Source organism: Anabas testudineus, chromosome 3 (assembly GCF_900324465.2).
Source record: "Anabas testudineus chromosome 3, fAnaTes1.2, whole genome shotgun sequence".
NCBI lineage: Eukaryota > Metazoa > Chordata > Actinopteri > Anabantiformes > Anabantidae > Anabas > Anabas testudineus.
This window is the reverse complement of record NC_046612.1, coordinates 9,720,561-9,737,128: the sequence shown is the minus strand read 5'-3', so window position 1 is coordinate 9,737,128 and position 16,568 is coordinate 9,720,561. Positions and strand designations below refer to the sequence as shown.

The window sequence follows — 16,568 nt, the reverse complement described above, 5'->3', positions numbered from 1 at the left end:
TATGATAATATGAATATTTAATTTTGTACACTGATCTTTTCCCACTAATAATCATACTAACAGATATTTGGGGCTCATTATGCATATTTCCCACTGTCTAATCTAATTACCTGATCTATGACATTGGCACTAAAGATGGCCTCCTCCATGTGTTTCTCATCCAACTTGATGACACATTTGATGTTGTTGACAACCTGCTGGACGTCAGGAGGTAGACTGCAGCTCGAATGCTCCAGGAACTTCGCCACCAATACTTTGGTGTCTTTGTACATCTTAAGGTCAGCCAGAGAGTGCGGGCGTTCGTGGGAGGAGTGTGTAAGGAGGGCTCGGGGTTTAACGTGGATGTCAACCTTCTTGTCCTCTCTCTGCTGCTTCCTAACACATCTGTGACTGGCTTTAGCTCCAGCTGCCTCTGTTGAAATTTCTCTAAACTCTGAAGATTAAACGGAGGAAATTTCGTTTGAACAATTACATCCAATTTTCATAAAATCAAGGCTAATGTCAGTGGATTTAATGATTTCCCATTCACTGTGACACAGATGTAACACATTTTCATTATCAGCTCAGTGTCGCAGTTTAGCTCTAATCTTTCCCCTTATGAATGCATGAATATCAGATAACATGGTGTTGCTGTCCTGTGAAAACCATGTCCATCTCTAAAATGTCAACTTTTCATAAGCTAAGCTTTTTAAGATAATCCAGCTGGTCCTATGGGTTTTTAAATGTTCACTTAGCTTTTGAAATACCAGTCTGCTCTTTAATCCTTTATCTATGTTGTAAAAATTTAAAAATCACCCTTTTGCCGACAAGTCATGGTTTTCACTGGACAAAAAGCATTTGGTTCAGTAAAGCTTGTTACACAAACACGTTATATTATAATTTGAATGGTTTGTTGTTCAGGTCTGAAAACAGGATGAACTTTGTTCAGGAGGGTGGGACTTTGCACAATGACATGATTTCATAATATGTGTTGTCCATACCTTGCTCTGGTGATGTATAAGCAGAGCTGCCAGGAGGAGCAGGATTATTTACAGAGGAACAGCCACCATTTTCTCCTGCAGAGGGAGGCAAAAACATGTGTGACGACCAAAGCAGGTGTACGTTTTTAATGGCGATGCACCATTGCTTATTTATGTTTAGTCCATGAAATAAAAAAAATAGTTTTTGAAAGCAATCAAAACCCCAGCGACAGAAAGAGAGATCTACTAGTGTTTTGAGTATTTTGCTTGATTAAGTTCTAAAACGTTGATAGTATAATTTAGGTCGGGTATTTGTGCTGTAGTATAGAACTTACTTCCACCTGTAGAGGAGCAGGAGATAGGGTCACTGGTGGAGCGGACAATGCGTGCCAGCTTGCGGTATCTTCTGGCTGCTCGAAGCACCCGGGGCCTCTCTGAAGGTGAAGAGCCACTTTGAGCTGAGGTAGAAGGGGGTTGTGATGTGGAGGAGGGGGACCAAACACTGAAACACAGCCTGGGGCCACGTGGCCTGCTAGGAGGGGAAGGGGAAGGAGAAGGAGCCATAGGGCTGATGGCTGAAGTTCCACCAGAGGAGGCCACAGAGGTGGGGGAACAAGGCTGAGGCGGTGGGGGAATACTGACAGGGAGTGTGAGCTTCCGGCTCATCATTCGGGCTTTAATGAGAGAATGTGTTAGTGCTTTAGGTGGCTCCTCCGGTAAATGTTTAGCTGATGCGAGTTCGTCGCATATGTGCATTGCAGCCCTGAGTTCTTCACATGTATGTGTGTTTTCTGCGGAGTCCTCCTGGTCCAGATTGCTAAAGTTTTCTGAGGACCAGTCTGGAGAGCGTTCCAGAGACTCCTGGGTGTGTGAAGACTCACTATATCCAGTATCACTAGGTCGTGCATCAGCATTAGACAGGCCGCGATGGCCACGTGAGGAGTCACGTGTACAAAGTTCCAGGCTGGTGCAGCTTCCATCTGTGGGGGCAGTGTGGAGCGTGCCATAGGGAGAGGAGTCAGAGCCCTGCACCTCCAGGGAGCACAAGTCCTCCGAGGAGCAAGTCTGGTCCTGATCAACCACTTCTGACACCATCAGTGATGCGCTGTCCACCGAGGCTGAAATAAGGAAGATAGGACCATCAGCATGAAAACTAGTAACAAGACATTTGAGCGTCCTCTGTTTTCCAGCAGTTTTTACCCTGGGTGCTGATTCCTGCAGTCGTGTTTCTCTCACACAGACTGGACTCAGTGGCCTGTTGCTCTATGCTGGTGGTGACCTGTAAAGAAGAGATTATTAGTGAAGATGTAGAACAACACTGCTTTAATAAAATCCTGAGCAAATAATAAAATGGAGAATTTCAGTTCATATTGGATATTTGGTATACAGTGAACGTATTGCATAATAACAACTGTATAGAACTTTCAGTACCAATGACAGGCTGCAGAGGGCTCTGTAAGACCACAATATAGTATCATAATACTTCTCAGTTTAAAGGGCAGGTGTACCAGTAGAAAGAACTAATGCTTTATGTAGTGATAAAGTTTTAAGAAGATTTGCTAATGTGCTTTTCAACGTGCGATATGTAACAAATTTGCATTTATATGACTGCTAAAATAATCAGCAGAGTTTCTTTTTGCCGTTCTCTCACACAACCACTTGATCACTGCCTGCTTCCATAGTTTTTGCAGAAACGGAGGAGGTATCTGTTGATTCCTTTTTGAAGGACATATTTCACATTAGATGTGAAGAGAACTATGGATTTAATATGTACAATGGAAATGAGGGATTAAAAGTCAGAGGAGTTAAATGATGGTGATAATATAATAGAATATAAACGGATTTGCTTGTAGGTCAGACAGTTATTTTTAGTTTTAACAATGAGACTGTAGACTCAGCCTGAAAAGAAAAAAAAACCCTCATCAGTTCAACATGACAGTCAAGGGAGACTTCCTCAGCAAGTCTGACAGAGCAGCCACGACTTAGACAAATATTTCTCAGGTGTTTGACTTACAGACTTGACTGGCAACATCAACAAAATGCAGGGCCTAGATGACATTTTGTTCTACAAATATGTAGTATCCAACACAGGTTAAAACAAAGAGACCTTCCCTTTAGAAAAGAACATCTGACAAATCACGCTATTTGGTAAATTCACTTCATACTAACACCTGGAGTCTATGATACAATATTATTCACTTTCAATTATCTACTGCTTAACCTTGAAATCTACTCGTCTTTGAAGTTTTTCCTATTAAAATTTACATTAATATTTTAACCAAATGACTACATTTTTAAAGATTTACATGATTTAAAGAATATTTTATTAAGAATTAATTAATATTCAGTATTAAGAAAACATGTTTTCCAGCAGATGCTCTTAGGATTCCTAATTCCTAACTAAATCACCACATTCCCCTCTAAAAACAAAGAAGTTACTTTGATGCTGAGTTACAAGCAGCATTATAGACGCTCCAAATGAGTCTGTAAAAACTGTAAAGACAGAATTGGCTGTTATCACTCACCTGGCTAGCAGGTGTCTGCCCCACTACAGACTCGTATGGAGGGGGCAGGTCAGTTGGGTACAGCGTCCCTGGGCTGTTGATGGGCACCCCATAAATGGCACTGAAAGGAGAATGGGGAAAGTCCAAGTGCAGGCCTCTGCCAGGGACATAGAAGCAAAGATTTAGCAAAACAAAGAAGAAAAAAATGCTAAAGATTTAAATAATACCTTGAAAACCTAGGATATAAAGGGGAGAGGGGGCATAATGCCACTATGTGGTGCACATTATTTGAGGTACTGAATATAACACATATCTGACTCCAAAATACTGTATATTGACAATATAAAACAATAAAATAGAAAAGATGTAAAAAAAAAAAAAAAAAATCCACTTCTCTGCCACAGTCGAGTGCTATATTATTCTATGTGCACCACCACTGTTTCATATGGTACCAATTAAGAATAAGCAGCCATGCGTGCAGTCATATCTTTTAATTACAACCCTAACCTCCTCTAAAATGGCAGATCATGAAATACAACCTGAGAGTTTCCACCAATCATCCGTGGTATGATGATGTCATGACACATCCCTGGCCCTGGGCAGGGACACACTATAAATGCTTCCTCCGCCTTGTTTATATTTATGGCATAATTGACAAACAGATGTGGCTTCCTGCCAAATGGCTACATCAGTAGCACTCTCTCTGGCAAGACTGAGAATATGGAGAGCGTGATAAGGGAGGGGTCAACCAATCTTGCTGAGAATCACGGGTGTCACAGCTGTTTAATGGAGGAAAATGCTCCGAGTGGTCGTGGATGTTAATGTCACATGTGATGGTCACCGTGAGATAGGAAACAGACATATGTCGCACTGATTCATGTGATGAATTTGAATTCAGATGCAATATAGGGTGTGTAATCACCTCCTCGAAGGTTTATGGAAATCTACGTTGAATAAAATTGTTAAAGCAGCGTTAAAATCTGACAAAATCCCTCAACTTACAGAGACTACACCAAAGCAAAGATGTTATACAAATTGTCCTTTCAGCACCACCCAAACAATCAAATTGTGTTTCCTGTCTTTGTATGTTCTCTTAGGGGATTTGTGGGATATTTTCCCTCCAGTGCCCGACTGATCAGCCGCATGATCCATTTTTTCCAGTAACTTTGACTCATTCCTGCTCCTTCTTTAAATTGTGACCATGTTTATATCATATATAGATGTCTATTGTCTGATTCGTCTTGTCTCTCACCTTTGTCCGTCCATTGAGGGGGTGCAAGTGTACTCTGGAGGGTAGTAAGGTGGAGGAGGAATGGGAGGAATAAACTCATCGAAGTCCAGCGTTTGGTGGAGGATGGTTCCGTGGGGGGTCATACAATCAGCATTAAGGGCTCGCGCTCTGTGGGGCATAAACTGAAACAGCATAAAAAGAAACATTATCACATCTTTAGTACATATACTATTGAGTTCCTAGTTGTTAATTCATTACTTTAAACCCCAATTTGTCCCAGGGCGAATGACTAAGCTAACTGTTTTCAGCTCCTCCCCACTGTTATTTCAAGCACTTGTGCTATGTTGTATGTATTCGCTGTTTGCCACTCAAGAGGGACAAAATATAGTTTTTAAAGTACTCCGCGTTCACTCTCCTCACTCAGACTTTCCTAAGTGGGACAAATTGCCACTGCTGCCACTGACTTGGCTAAATTTACTGAGCTAAATAAAAAGGTGAACACCTCTTGTGGTAAATGGGAAATGAGGTCACTCGTGGAAACTCCACAGGAGATAAGACACAGTGCTTTTGTCCTTTACCGCTATGTGAATCAATAGTTGGATGCCACCATGTTCAGCTCTCCATTATAGAGGTTTTTCTGCTGGTATGCATGTCCGCTTTGGTGCTCACTTTTCTTAAACACTGGTCATTATAAAGAATCAACAAAGATTATATTGACTAATACAGAAAGGATGCTCTGAGGATGATCTGTCTGTATCTTAGATAAACTATGCTAGGCACTGAAGTGGAAACTGCTGCAAATTAAAGTCTTAAGTCAGGATGATAATGATTTTGATTGTGATGACATCATTTACATTTTTAACTGATGTATAATCAACTGTATGTTTTTATTCTTGTGACAGACGTTTCTCCATCACTTAGTTTTGTTTTTACACATCCAGCACATGTTTTAATAACCAGACCCATTTCAGCATGCATACAATTTAAAACATAGTTCATGAAGTGTGTATAAGGCTCGTGCATCAGGTATTAGTGAAAGCTATTTCATATTTGGTATCACATTGGCAGCATTGCTCTACCTTTCCAGTTGTTGATGTGTTTAGCGGCATGAAATGAACTATTGTTGAAACACAAATGGAGCTTGGCCGTGCTAATTTCCCTCATGACCGAAGCATTTAGCTCTTGGTAACAGTGTAATTGTTCCACATAAATTGACAATGCAAGGTCATTTTATGTGGATGGCAAACCTTTGAGGAAAAAAATCCAGTGAGATGTCAAGCTGTTGTTTCCAAATCCAAGATATTTTTGAGATTTAGAAGGACGCCGAGAGAGGTCCAGTGGCAACAGTCCTTCGCTGTGTGTGTTTAAACTAAATTGTATTTACCAAGCAGCCTGATTTACCCAAAGAGTCAAACAGTACAACAGATAGAGGGTGGCATATAATTGCTGACCTGCATGTGTTTATATAACCTGATGATAGCGATCTTCAGACTTCAGGGTGGTCACTGAAAAGAAAATAAAGTCAGCTATTGTTCCACCACACTCACCATCTGCAGCACATCAGTTGAGACCATCTGCATACAGCACATGGCAGTGGCTAGAGCACACACAATGGTGGAGATGACGTTAAGGGCACATACGCTGAACAGCAGCTCCTAAAGAAACAAGACAAGTGTGCAAAGCAAGGCAAAAAAAAAGGTTTAAGGTGGATAAAGGACAGAGGACGACTTGACTTACATTATCAATTTAAGGAAAAAACACAGTAGGAACTGAAGGTGACACAACAGTATTGAGATAATCAGTAAGGTAACCAAATTCAGTAAAGCACAGCAGGGTGGCACTGCAACATACACGTCTGTAGATATCTGGTTTAATAAAAAAACACATGGCAAACCATATTTTAATCTACACTCTTAACATGTCTTAAACAAATGTGCAATGTCCGTTTGCATGTGAGCCAACAAAATATGTTTAATAGCAGAGAGAAATAAAAACTTAAACAACCAAGGTTAAGAGTGAGCACATACACATTCACACTCTTGATGGTGCAGTGAACAGCACGGGGACAAACCAGTACTGAATCTGTCAGCAAAAATAAATGTGCACGCTGCTGAAATACTAGCCTAGCACCCTGAACCAGAGAAAAGACTCAGGACTGCAGTCCCATTATGCTGCTGTTTGAGCTATTTGTCTAAAAGGTAGAACATAATTATCTTTAAATGGCACATTTTTTTTTAACCATTTCAACTTTTGTTTGTCTTAACAAATGAACCTTTAATAACTTTATTACAGGAATTAATTTCCTGTAAAGGGGAGAAGAGCACAGTAATACCAGCTGCCTAGAAATTGGCTCTGGGAATAGAAACTGTCTGGCACACAGAACTGGAGGAGAGAGGACGATGAAACATTATTTATATATGTATATATAGGTACAAAATAGGTCTATGTGATCTGCAGTTCCCTTAGATGTTTAAATACAGTTAAATGTATGCAGTTCTTTTTAAAAGAAACCTCACAAGCAGAAACAAGGTTAAATGTGTGACAGGGGCTTTGGCTTTTTAAATTGAATATTTTACAGTAAAAGAAGAGAAAATGAATCACAGTATAAAGTGCCCTGCTCATACATCCAAACGCTCATACTCACAGTGCACTTACAAAGCTGCTCGAACACACAGTAAATTTATTTGAAACTAATTGTTTCTCAACTTCATTTACTTTTTCGATACCATCTCACATGCATCTTAATGATTAGCTGATCTATTGTTTCGAGCCCTTTGACTAAATGTGACACATTTACATTTACCCATTTGGCAGATGCTTTTTATGAGGTACAAGGCAAAAGCAGGTTAAGCATAAGGAGGTCCTGCCTAAGGACCACAGCCGGGACTTGAACCTCGGTCTCCTAGATGGCGATGTTACCTCTGCGCTATCTAGCCGAATCGGCTTGCATCATTAGCTGTTAATGATGAATAAAAAGAATAAATGAAATAGACTTTATGAATCAAAACTGAATTGGGGGATGAGTGAGGACACAAAGCCTCTGCACCTAACATATACATTCAACATGGGAAATAACAAGTGTCAATATTTAACACAGGACAAGAACAAGAGGGATTTTCAGGAAGTTTTCTTTTATGGGCCACAGCTCATGAATGAAGCTCCCTGATTACCACACAAAATGTTTTCCAGCCTGTTGCACAAATTATTCACCCGATTCAGGGGGCACATAATTACCAGTGACTTTAAAAACTCACTTGTATAGACTGATAATCTGAAGAGAGGACAGCCGCCTCCTCCTGCTGAGACCACGGAAGTAGTGGTTTGTTTTCAAGGTGCAGGTACCGTGACTTTTTAATGGACATTCCAACCAGATTCCATGATTCACTTCCCTCCCCTTTAAAGTATTTTGATGTGAAATACACAGAGTTGGCAAATGAGGTATTCAGATTTGCCAGCCCTGCAACTGTTTTTCAAACATGTTTGATATCCAGTAACTAGCTGCCAAAGATCAAGCCTGTGTGAGCTGGAATTTAAAGCACATATGATGCCAGTTGGAACCAGTGAGGCTTAAGTTGTGCGGTGCCAACTATAAAATACAAGTAATTCATGTTTGTCTTGGAAGCTTACAAATTTGGAGCATGTTTCGTGTTGGAGGAAAGTCTGGAGGACTTGTGGACAAAGTAGAAAATCTGTCTGACATTTTAAACATTAAACATTATAAAACATCAAATCCAGTCATTTAAGATGGGATGTTATTACCTTTAGCTTAGCTAGAATCACTGTATGTTCTTAACAGTAAAGAAATATTGCATTAAATATTGCATTGCACTGTCTTGTACCACAGAACAGTCCAGATATTTGAAACATTTGGAGTAATAAAGTTTCTCCTTTAACTTAAATGAACTGTGAAACATTACGTTTCTCCAAGTCAGCACCTACAACTGTATTATAACTGCAGCCTACAATATTATATTTGTAGTAGCTAAAATATGAAAAACTGCTTTTGTTTTATATTTAAGACATCTACACAAACTGTTAACTTTACAAAAGAGTGGCACCTGCTGCCTAGTCTAACCCCAGCTTTATTATAGTTTGTATTGCAGACTCAAAAGACTTTTCACACCATTAGTACTTCAAACCATGATGTTGAAAAAAACTGCACACATCCCTCCACTAGCTTCCTTTGGCCTTTAAGCTATCCTTGGCCTCCTCAGCCTGCTCTTTGTGGCTTGTGACAGAAAACACAGGACTTCCCTCAGGAAGCCCTACAGCAGTTTCGAGGAGTCAAGTCTGTTGGTAAAAGCTCCAGTGATAGGAAGCTGCTGATGTTGTAGCTACAGTAAGTGAAGCCACTTACTAAATGTACAGACTACATGTTAAAGGGAAAGCTTCCTCATATCTAAAATCTTGACGCTCCACAGTTAATCTGATTTGCAGATGTTCTTGTGATTCTGTGGTACAAATATTCCTTCTTCTTTCCCCATGCTCAGGGGTACAGGTGGATCATGGCCCTGCTGTAGATATTAACAGCTTATTCATTGATGTCTTATCATAGAAGGCTAATACTCCATCAAATCAAAAGTTGTGACCAACACTTTCCAAACAATTTACAGCTTACTAAAGCAAAAAAAGTCAATTATCGCCATAAACAGTGTTTGTGCCGACACCATCAAGAGTTACCAGTGAGACATTTTCATGCTTTTCACTCATCACGACATTTTATAATTTGTTCAGAATACAAATTGAGCCAAATGTTATCGCGCCATTAAAAGGCTGTTATCAGCTGTTATCACACCCATAATTATGTTTCATTAGGGGCAAGCTGCACCTACAAATAGGCCAGAAGGTGCATACTGTCAATAAACATTATAGTAGTAGTAATTGACAGCAGCATCTCTTGTGACATTGTGATAACTAATAGCTAAGACATATGTGTGATAAAATCCAAAACAAGAAATCTGCAAATTCACTTTATTTACATATTAAGTACATTGCATGTCAGTTGACTGACTCGAATGTGTCCAATGCCAGATATTTATTTATTTGCCGTGCAGCTTTGATGTGAAGTATCTCACTCTAAATTGAGATGACTGTTTACAGCATTATCCAACCTGTGTGCAACTGTCTCCTTGTGGATTATTACAGTAAATGTTGTTTTACAAACAATTCTTTAACAGCAAAGTTGTTGATCACAATGCCAGACAGCATCTAATAAAACATGAAATATTTATGATGGCTTCATCTGAGCTCATTTTTATATGGTAATACATCTGCCATGCAGATGTGAGGTGGTGCCTTTCTGTGATTTCCCTCGTGACTGCAATGTACATCATGATATAATAAATCCTGCCAGGCAAAGAAATGCAATAACACCTCTACACAAATTGTTTCACATGCCTTCTCACCAAATATTTAACCTTTAGAAGACACCTTGCCATAAGCCAATCAGGTTAGTGAGTTTCAGAGCAAGGTTACACATCCGCCCCCTTACAGGAAATCACAAATTATCTCTTTGCTCCCTCCCACTGATGATTTACAGCCCCAGGCAGCATAACAAAAAGAGCAAGAATAGTGAAATAGGAACTGCTGGCAAAAGATGAATGACACTTAGCAGCAGAAAAGGATGCATTGTCGTGATCAAGAAGCATCATGGGTTCATTAGAACCAGCGGCAACCTACTGTAACAGCCTTCCAAAAAAGCCTGAGATCGCTGGGGACTTGGGGATGACAGCTTATTCTTAGATATAACTCAACACATCTGACTACTTTGGCACTAAGTAAAGGTTTTTATCATCAGTACCCATATTTCTTTTAATGGGCTGTGATCACAGTGACAAATGTGCTTGATCTTTCATCTTTTCATAAGCATGCTTCATCCTGAGACATCTTTTATTTGGTTATCAATGTTTTATAATCAATCAAGGTCATAAAATAAATGGATATGATTGTAGTTATCCAATAAAGGCACAGTAACACATACTGTATATCATTTCTGCAGACACCCAGAGTCAAGATAATCTACAGAGATCATGGACTCTTAACAGCCAGCCCAGGCTAGATCCATTCTGCATACTAAGAGGTCTTCCTCCTGGGGAAAGACAAATGCTTTTGCCACTCTGCACCTCTGCCCAATTAATCTAAGACTGAACACTCATACTATTTTGTATTGTCTTGTACAGTATTTTATGCAATTTGACTTCTCACACAGGGGGAAAGGAAATCTGGAGACATCTCCTTTCAGAATGGGTGATTTTAGCAATTTAAAAACGATCATCTAGTCATGCTAGTGGCTCTGCAGAGCTGCTTTTAAACAAATCAGTGCTAAATACTAATGTCAGCTTGCTAACATGTTAATGACAGTTCTTTACGCTTGGTATTAAGATGCATATTAAGATCACAAGTGGACAGTCAAGACACATCACAGTTTACATCTTTAAATACATTAAATACTCCAAAGTGTATGTCAAACCACTTGTGTCCAGATTTCACCACCGCGAAAGCAGCCTAATATATCAACAAGGACCTGACATCCAATTTTTACAAGTCAGATTTATACTGGAACTTTAAACTGGTAGCTCAATATTTACATTTCTTGTCACCATAGCCACCAGTGTGGGCAGATCAGATCCCTCGACACACAAGCAGTCACTCACTAAGTGCCTGATGCTGCAGTTTAAATGAAGTCAGACTTAATGCAGTATTCTGTATATGTCCAAATACCAAAGCTTGCACATTCAGCACTATAGAAACACACGCTGGCTTCCACCCACCTTGAGACGTAGGCGTATGGTGTTGCAGTCCCTCAGTGGATTCAGTTTCAGCGTTTCTCCCAGGTTGTTGCAGCTCGAACTCTGCTGTTGTAGCTCGCAGCAGACACACACTCCATCGCTGTCAAACTTGAGCTGGGGGGTAGGAGGGGGGAAGACACATCCGCACTCATGCATGCACGCCACATACACAGAAACACACACACACACACACACACACGCATGCAGACGCACAAACACACACAGAGACACACACACGGATCAGACCTGAACTCTGAACTTTGACCCTGTGAAGGATATAGACACTCATGACATAAACTACACTTTCAATGTTATTATGCAGTTCAAAAGATAGACAGGGCACATGAGCTACAGAATAATATTGTGGCTGGGAAAGGCAAAGACAAAGACTGTGAGATATGAGAAGCCAGGGATCGAGGTAGAGCATACCTCTGCTATGTGTCCCAGATTGAGTGAAAGCAGGACATGAACCCAACAAGTATGGGTTAATTACATTGGGAGAGGAGATGAGGAACGTTAATATTTCAGTCACGACTGGGGGAGGATCTCCGGGGAGCCGCATAAAGCAGTGAAGTTGGTCTACTCAGTAGGTCCCACTTGCTTAAGAAGAACAGTTGCTTCTAATGTGGAAGTGATTGAGTTAGGGGGGTGTGTGCTGGATGAATCACAAGGGGCGTTTTTCTGCTTCTTCGTGTCATGAAAAAGATAGGAACCCAAGGCACTGTAAATTCAGCTTAAAAATCAGCTTTGCATGTCATTATGAAAATGTGAAGACTGAGTGTTCTGTGCACAGCTACGTCTGATCAAAAGCTGGAAGGAGAAAATTGAACTGGAATCTCTTGTTTCCCTTGGTATTAACACAGAAGTTGAAAAAACATCAGGATGTAGAACATCTGGTGGAGAACAATGTGAGCAATATTTATTTTCCACTGATTTTGCAATCTCAGTTTACGAGGGGGAGATAAAATATTGTTTCTCGTATTTCCTCAGAGACATTTATAGTGTGGCGCTGTGCAAATGAAAAGTGATGGAATTAGTGTAACAAATGAAAAAAGAGAACTTGAGAGATGTTCAAACCCTGCCAACTTTCTAACAGCAGCTTATTTGGCCAATTGCTGCATGATGAGGGTGTGTATATCAGAGTATCTGTTTTGGAAAGTTACACAGCACTGGAAAGGTGAGGAAATAGGGATCATGGAGTTGCTTGTCCATCAAACATTTCTGATGTAGTGGACATGCAATGGCTCATTTATTGTTTCTATAGTATTAGGATATATTGCTCTGTGTTGCTTTGATTGTGGCCACAATCATAAATTATCTTTTTTTCTCCTCAGCTCCATCAAAGTTGCTTTTCAAGTTCTTTGGAATCTGTAATTCTGGCAAATATGGGAGTGATCATCACAAATCATTAGTGACTAAATAGTTCAGTTCTCTTCGAGTGGCTCTGACTCAGTTGTGCAGCCTGTTCAGAACAGAAGTGCTGCCTGTCAGTCTGCCATGTGCTGACAATCATCTAAATGTATACTCCCATGCAAACAACAATGAGCACATGGCTGTTACCCACTGCCTTCATAGATTCACAGTTCAAAATTCAACACAAATCTCACAGTACCAAGTTACTGCTTACAGCTCCTGAAGTGATGCAACTACAGTATTAGAACAATGAGGACTTTAACTACTAGACTGTTTTCAAATTATTTACAGGCTTATGGCATTGTCACTAAATCTGTTAGTGAGCTATGAGCAAGCTAAAACAAAACATCAGTTGGTCTGTTGTTGATGTGTGTCAGGTGTGGTTCTTCTTTTTTAAACTTGATGATACCTGTGTGCCATTATGAAATGACACCAAATTAATATAATAATAATAAGTTAGGTTAAGGTCCAGTTGGCCTCACCAGCTGACAGTCTTCCAGAGAGTTGACCAGCTGAGCATTCTGGCATGAGAGGATGGAGCCCGCCAGGTTGAGCATCACACACACTGCAGATAGCAGCATGAAGAACGTAATCTGCGACGGAGACAGAAGAGAAAGAGACATAATGTCAAGATGCTGCTGCTTTCTAACACTGATTCAACACTTAATAACCTGATTTTCCTCAGAAAATGATGGTTACAGAGAAGCTTTTCAACCAGTGACACAAGAAACAACTTACTGGCAGATGGACATTTTCAACCAAGCAAATTCTTTTCCTTGACATCTGAACAGTAGCGGTTAACATCTTCCATTGAGTATAAAACACAAACACACATAAACACACTAACACCCATCTCAAAAGAGTCATTTTCTTTAAGCTCCAAGCTGATAGAGCTGGCAGTTCAGGTCTAATGTACTTTCACACCGAACATCCCCTTGGGCCCCCTTTCCTCTGGGTAAAGGCTTCTTTTTTATTTCCAAGCTACGAGCCCCATGGATATCAATCCCATTAGCAGATATATAGCTACCATTTCTGTTACTTCAAATTACAGGTCAAGTGTAGCAGGAAGAATTTCAAAACTGACAACCGACAACCAGCTCTATCTGTCGGGGAAATTGCAAACCAGAGTTTTTCAGAGTGGACTCCACAGATCTTGGTTTTGTGGACTCATGAGACAAGTCGCAGAGTTTCACAATGCTCGTAATTTAGTGATTTAATTAAAAGTAAGTAATAGCCTTCTTTCAAAGTTTGTGCTAGGAAAAAATGTTGGAACAATGCTGATGGAGGACATAAAGGTCACTAGCAGGAGGAGTTTGATGTATATAAAGGTTGTTATGAACACACACAGATGGAGAGGAGGGGAGCGGGCAAAGGGGGCGGAGTAGGGAAGGAACTGTTCATGGCATGTAATAAACAGATGGAGCGATAAGTGTAAGTGGTTTTCACCATCGCAGAAAATTGAAAGATTGAGAGGCTGATGGGTGAGCTTGAGGGGCACCTGTTTGGGTGGCAAAGAGGAAAATCACAGGAGGTGAGAAGGAGGGGTGGACAATAGGGAAAAATAAGCAAACAAAGAAATGAGACCAGTAATAGACAGTTACAGAGACATGCAGCAGTGGAGACAGACAGGAAAAAGGTGATGATGTGGAGATTTGATTAATTAATATTTCATTCGAATGTAATATAAGTTGTCTGGTGCTGTATTCGATTTAAATCAGTCCTCCAGGAACAGCACTGAGCTTAGCAATGATTTGGGAAGGTCAAAACACGGCTCAGGTTTCATAGGTCATGTGATGCAACTGGTAAGCCCTGACAGACTTAATTAATAGCTCTAAAATGAAGAAATGTACTCAGGATTATAAATATATTCATAAGTGACCAAGATTTTCTAGCAGTGCAGTCATTCTGCGCCATCAGAGTCTCGGACTGTCGGCCAGGTCAGCTAACACTAATGTACTGTTTGACGAGGCCTGAGGATTTTTCTTTTTTTTTGCTGGTGAATGCACCCAGCGCGTGATGATAGATGACACCTAGAAACACATAAATCTTTCCATTGGCTCATCTGGCAAGACTTTACAAAAAGAATTCACCTGTTTTGTCAACCTGAATGACAAAGTAAGACTGTAGAGTCTGACACAGTGATACAGCTAATACAACACTATGTAACTGGACTCATCTGTGTTACATTTGCCCAACTCTGATTATAGAAGAACACATATTTTCCAAAATTAACACTTATGTATGATGCTGTCAGACAATAGGAAAACAGATCACATACTTCAGTTGAGCTTAAGATATGTAATTAGCTCAGAGGGATTAAAGTTGTTAATGTTAATACTGTATTTTTAATTACCTCTTTATTTCTCTTTAAACACAATGGATCTACTGAGGCAGGAAAAAAAGGCAGCTGCCTCCACCCACTGTAGGGCCTAGCACCCCCACCTCCTCAGTTCACCTCTAACAGTACAGCTACAGTGCCAGCAATAATGAAATGTCTCTGAGTGCAAGTGTTTACTTGGACAATACGTCCAGAAGGAGTCGGGTCGTGAACTGGGTTGTTGGGCGACCACAACTAAATGTGCCACTGCTGCCCCTACATTACTTGAGATTTTTGAAAAGCAGGACAAATGAAAGGCAGCATGCACCACAAATGCAGTATATAGCAGCCAGTACATTCAGTTTGAAAGTTAGTTTGCTGTAACTACAGGTTTTATAACCTGCAGAGAGGGACGTTTTGTCGTAACGTTCACACTGGTGTATATAGTATTGATTACACAGTATGACAGTTATAGTTAACAGTTACTAACTATGCTATTCTGCAGAATGAAGAAGCCTGAAGCATCTTCATTAGATCACTTGGGGATGCAGGAGTGCTTAAATTGAATGATACCATGACAATAACTATCACGGCAAGGGCATTTTAATGCACACACTAGTGACCGTAAAAGCTCCTTTCCTGACACTCAGACCATTTGTTGTGTTTTAATGAAATCTCTCTGGGTTTGCCTTGTTGCCAGCTGAGCCAGTCGGATACAAAGCTGTGTCTCGAACAATAACCAGCTGCATTTCCAACTGGGCAGAAAACAATCTCTCTTTATCGAAGCACCAGCGTTGCTGTGCTGGCTGTGCTGCCATAATATCATGCATTTTAAAAGGATGTTTTATTTTTTTGTTGTGTGCATTTGCATAACAGTCTTTTGAAAGTGCATCAGATTTTACAATTACGCTTTATTGTCAATCTATGTCTAATCAAATCAATGAAAAAGCCAGCAACCATGAAACAGCAAAGCAGCTGCAGACGACCTTATTGGTTTAGAATCACATTCATCAAGCAGAGTTTTTGAAACCAATACGGTAAAAAGGAGTCGCATTATGAATCCTTTTCGTTTGCCCTCTCCAGGCCAGTGTGACCCAGGTGTCACCTGTGTCTCCGCAAAGCTTTCTCTGCTGAGCTGATTGTCACGCCGGGGCCAGTAAGACCTTCTCATTACCATCGAGGATCACATAGCACCATTTAGCAGCCAGTCATTAATTACTGCTGCGCTGCCCTCTGCATGCAAAAGTGACAAACACACACACGTCATTTAATTGTAGCAGCTGAGACAGGTTTACACTGAATGTCATCATCACATCATTTAGCACTCAGTGCAGAAGACAATAGAACACAATATAA

At 40.4% G+C, this 16,568-nt stretch overlaps 1 protein-coding gene across 1 annotated transcript in view; it reads right to left on the bottom strand.

Moving 5' to 3' along the window:
- fam189a1 (family with sequence similarity 189 member A1) overlaps positions 1–16,568 on the bottom strand; it is a 66,445-nt gene that overhangs the window by 1,493 nt on the left and 48,384 nt on the right. Inside the window, exons 3-11 of the mRNA XM_026377757.1 lie at positions 13,378–13,488; positions 11,465–11,596; positions 6,242–6,349; positions 4,716–4,876; positions 3,485–3,620; positions 2,160–2,238; positions 1,295–2,077; positions 981–1,055; positions 111–433 (exon numbers count right to left, since the gene is read on the bottom strand). Of these exons, the coding sequence (XP_026233542.1) occupies positions 111–433; positions 981–1,055; positions 1,295–2,077; positions 2,160–2,238; positions 3,485–3,620; positions 4,716–4,876; positions 6,242–6,349; positions 11,465–11,596; positions 13,378–13,488 (1,908 nt within the window). The remainder of the gene's footprint in view (positions 1–110; positions 434–980; positions 1,056–1,294; positions 2,078–2,159; positions 2,239–3,484; positions 3,621–4,715; positions 4,877–6,241; positions 6,350–11,464; positions 11,597–13,377; positions 13,489–16,568) is intronic.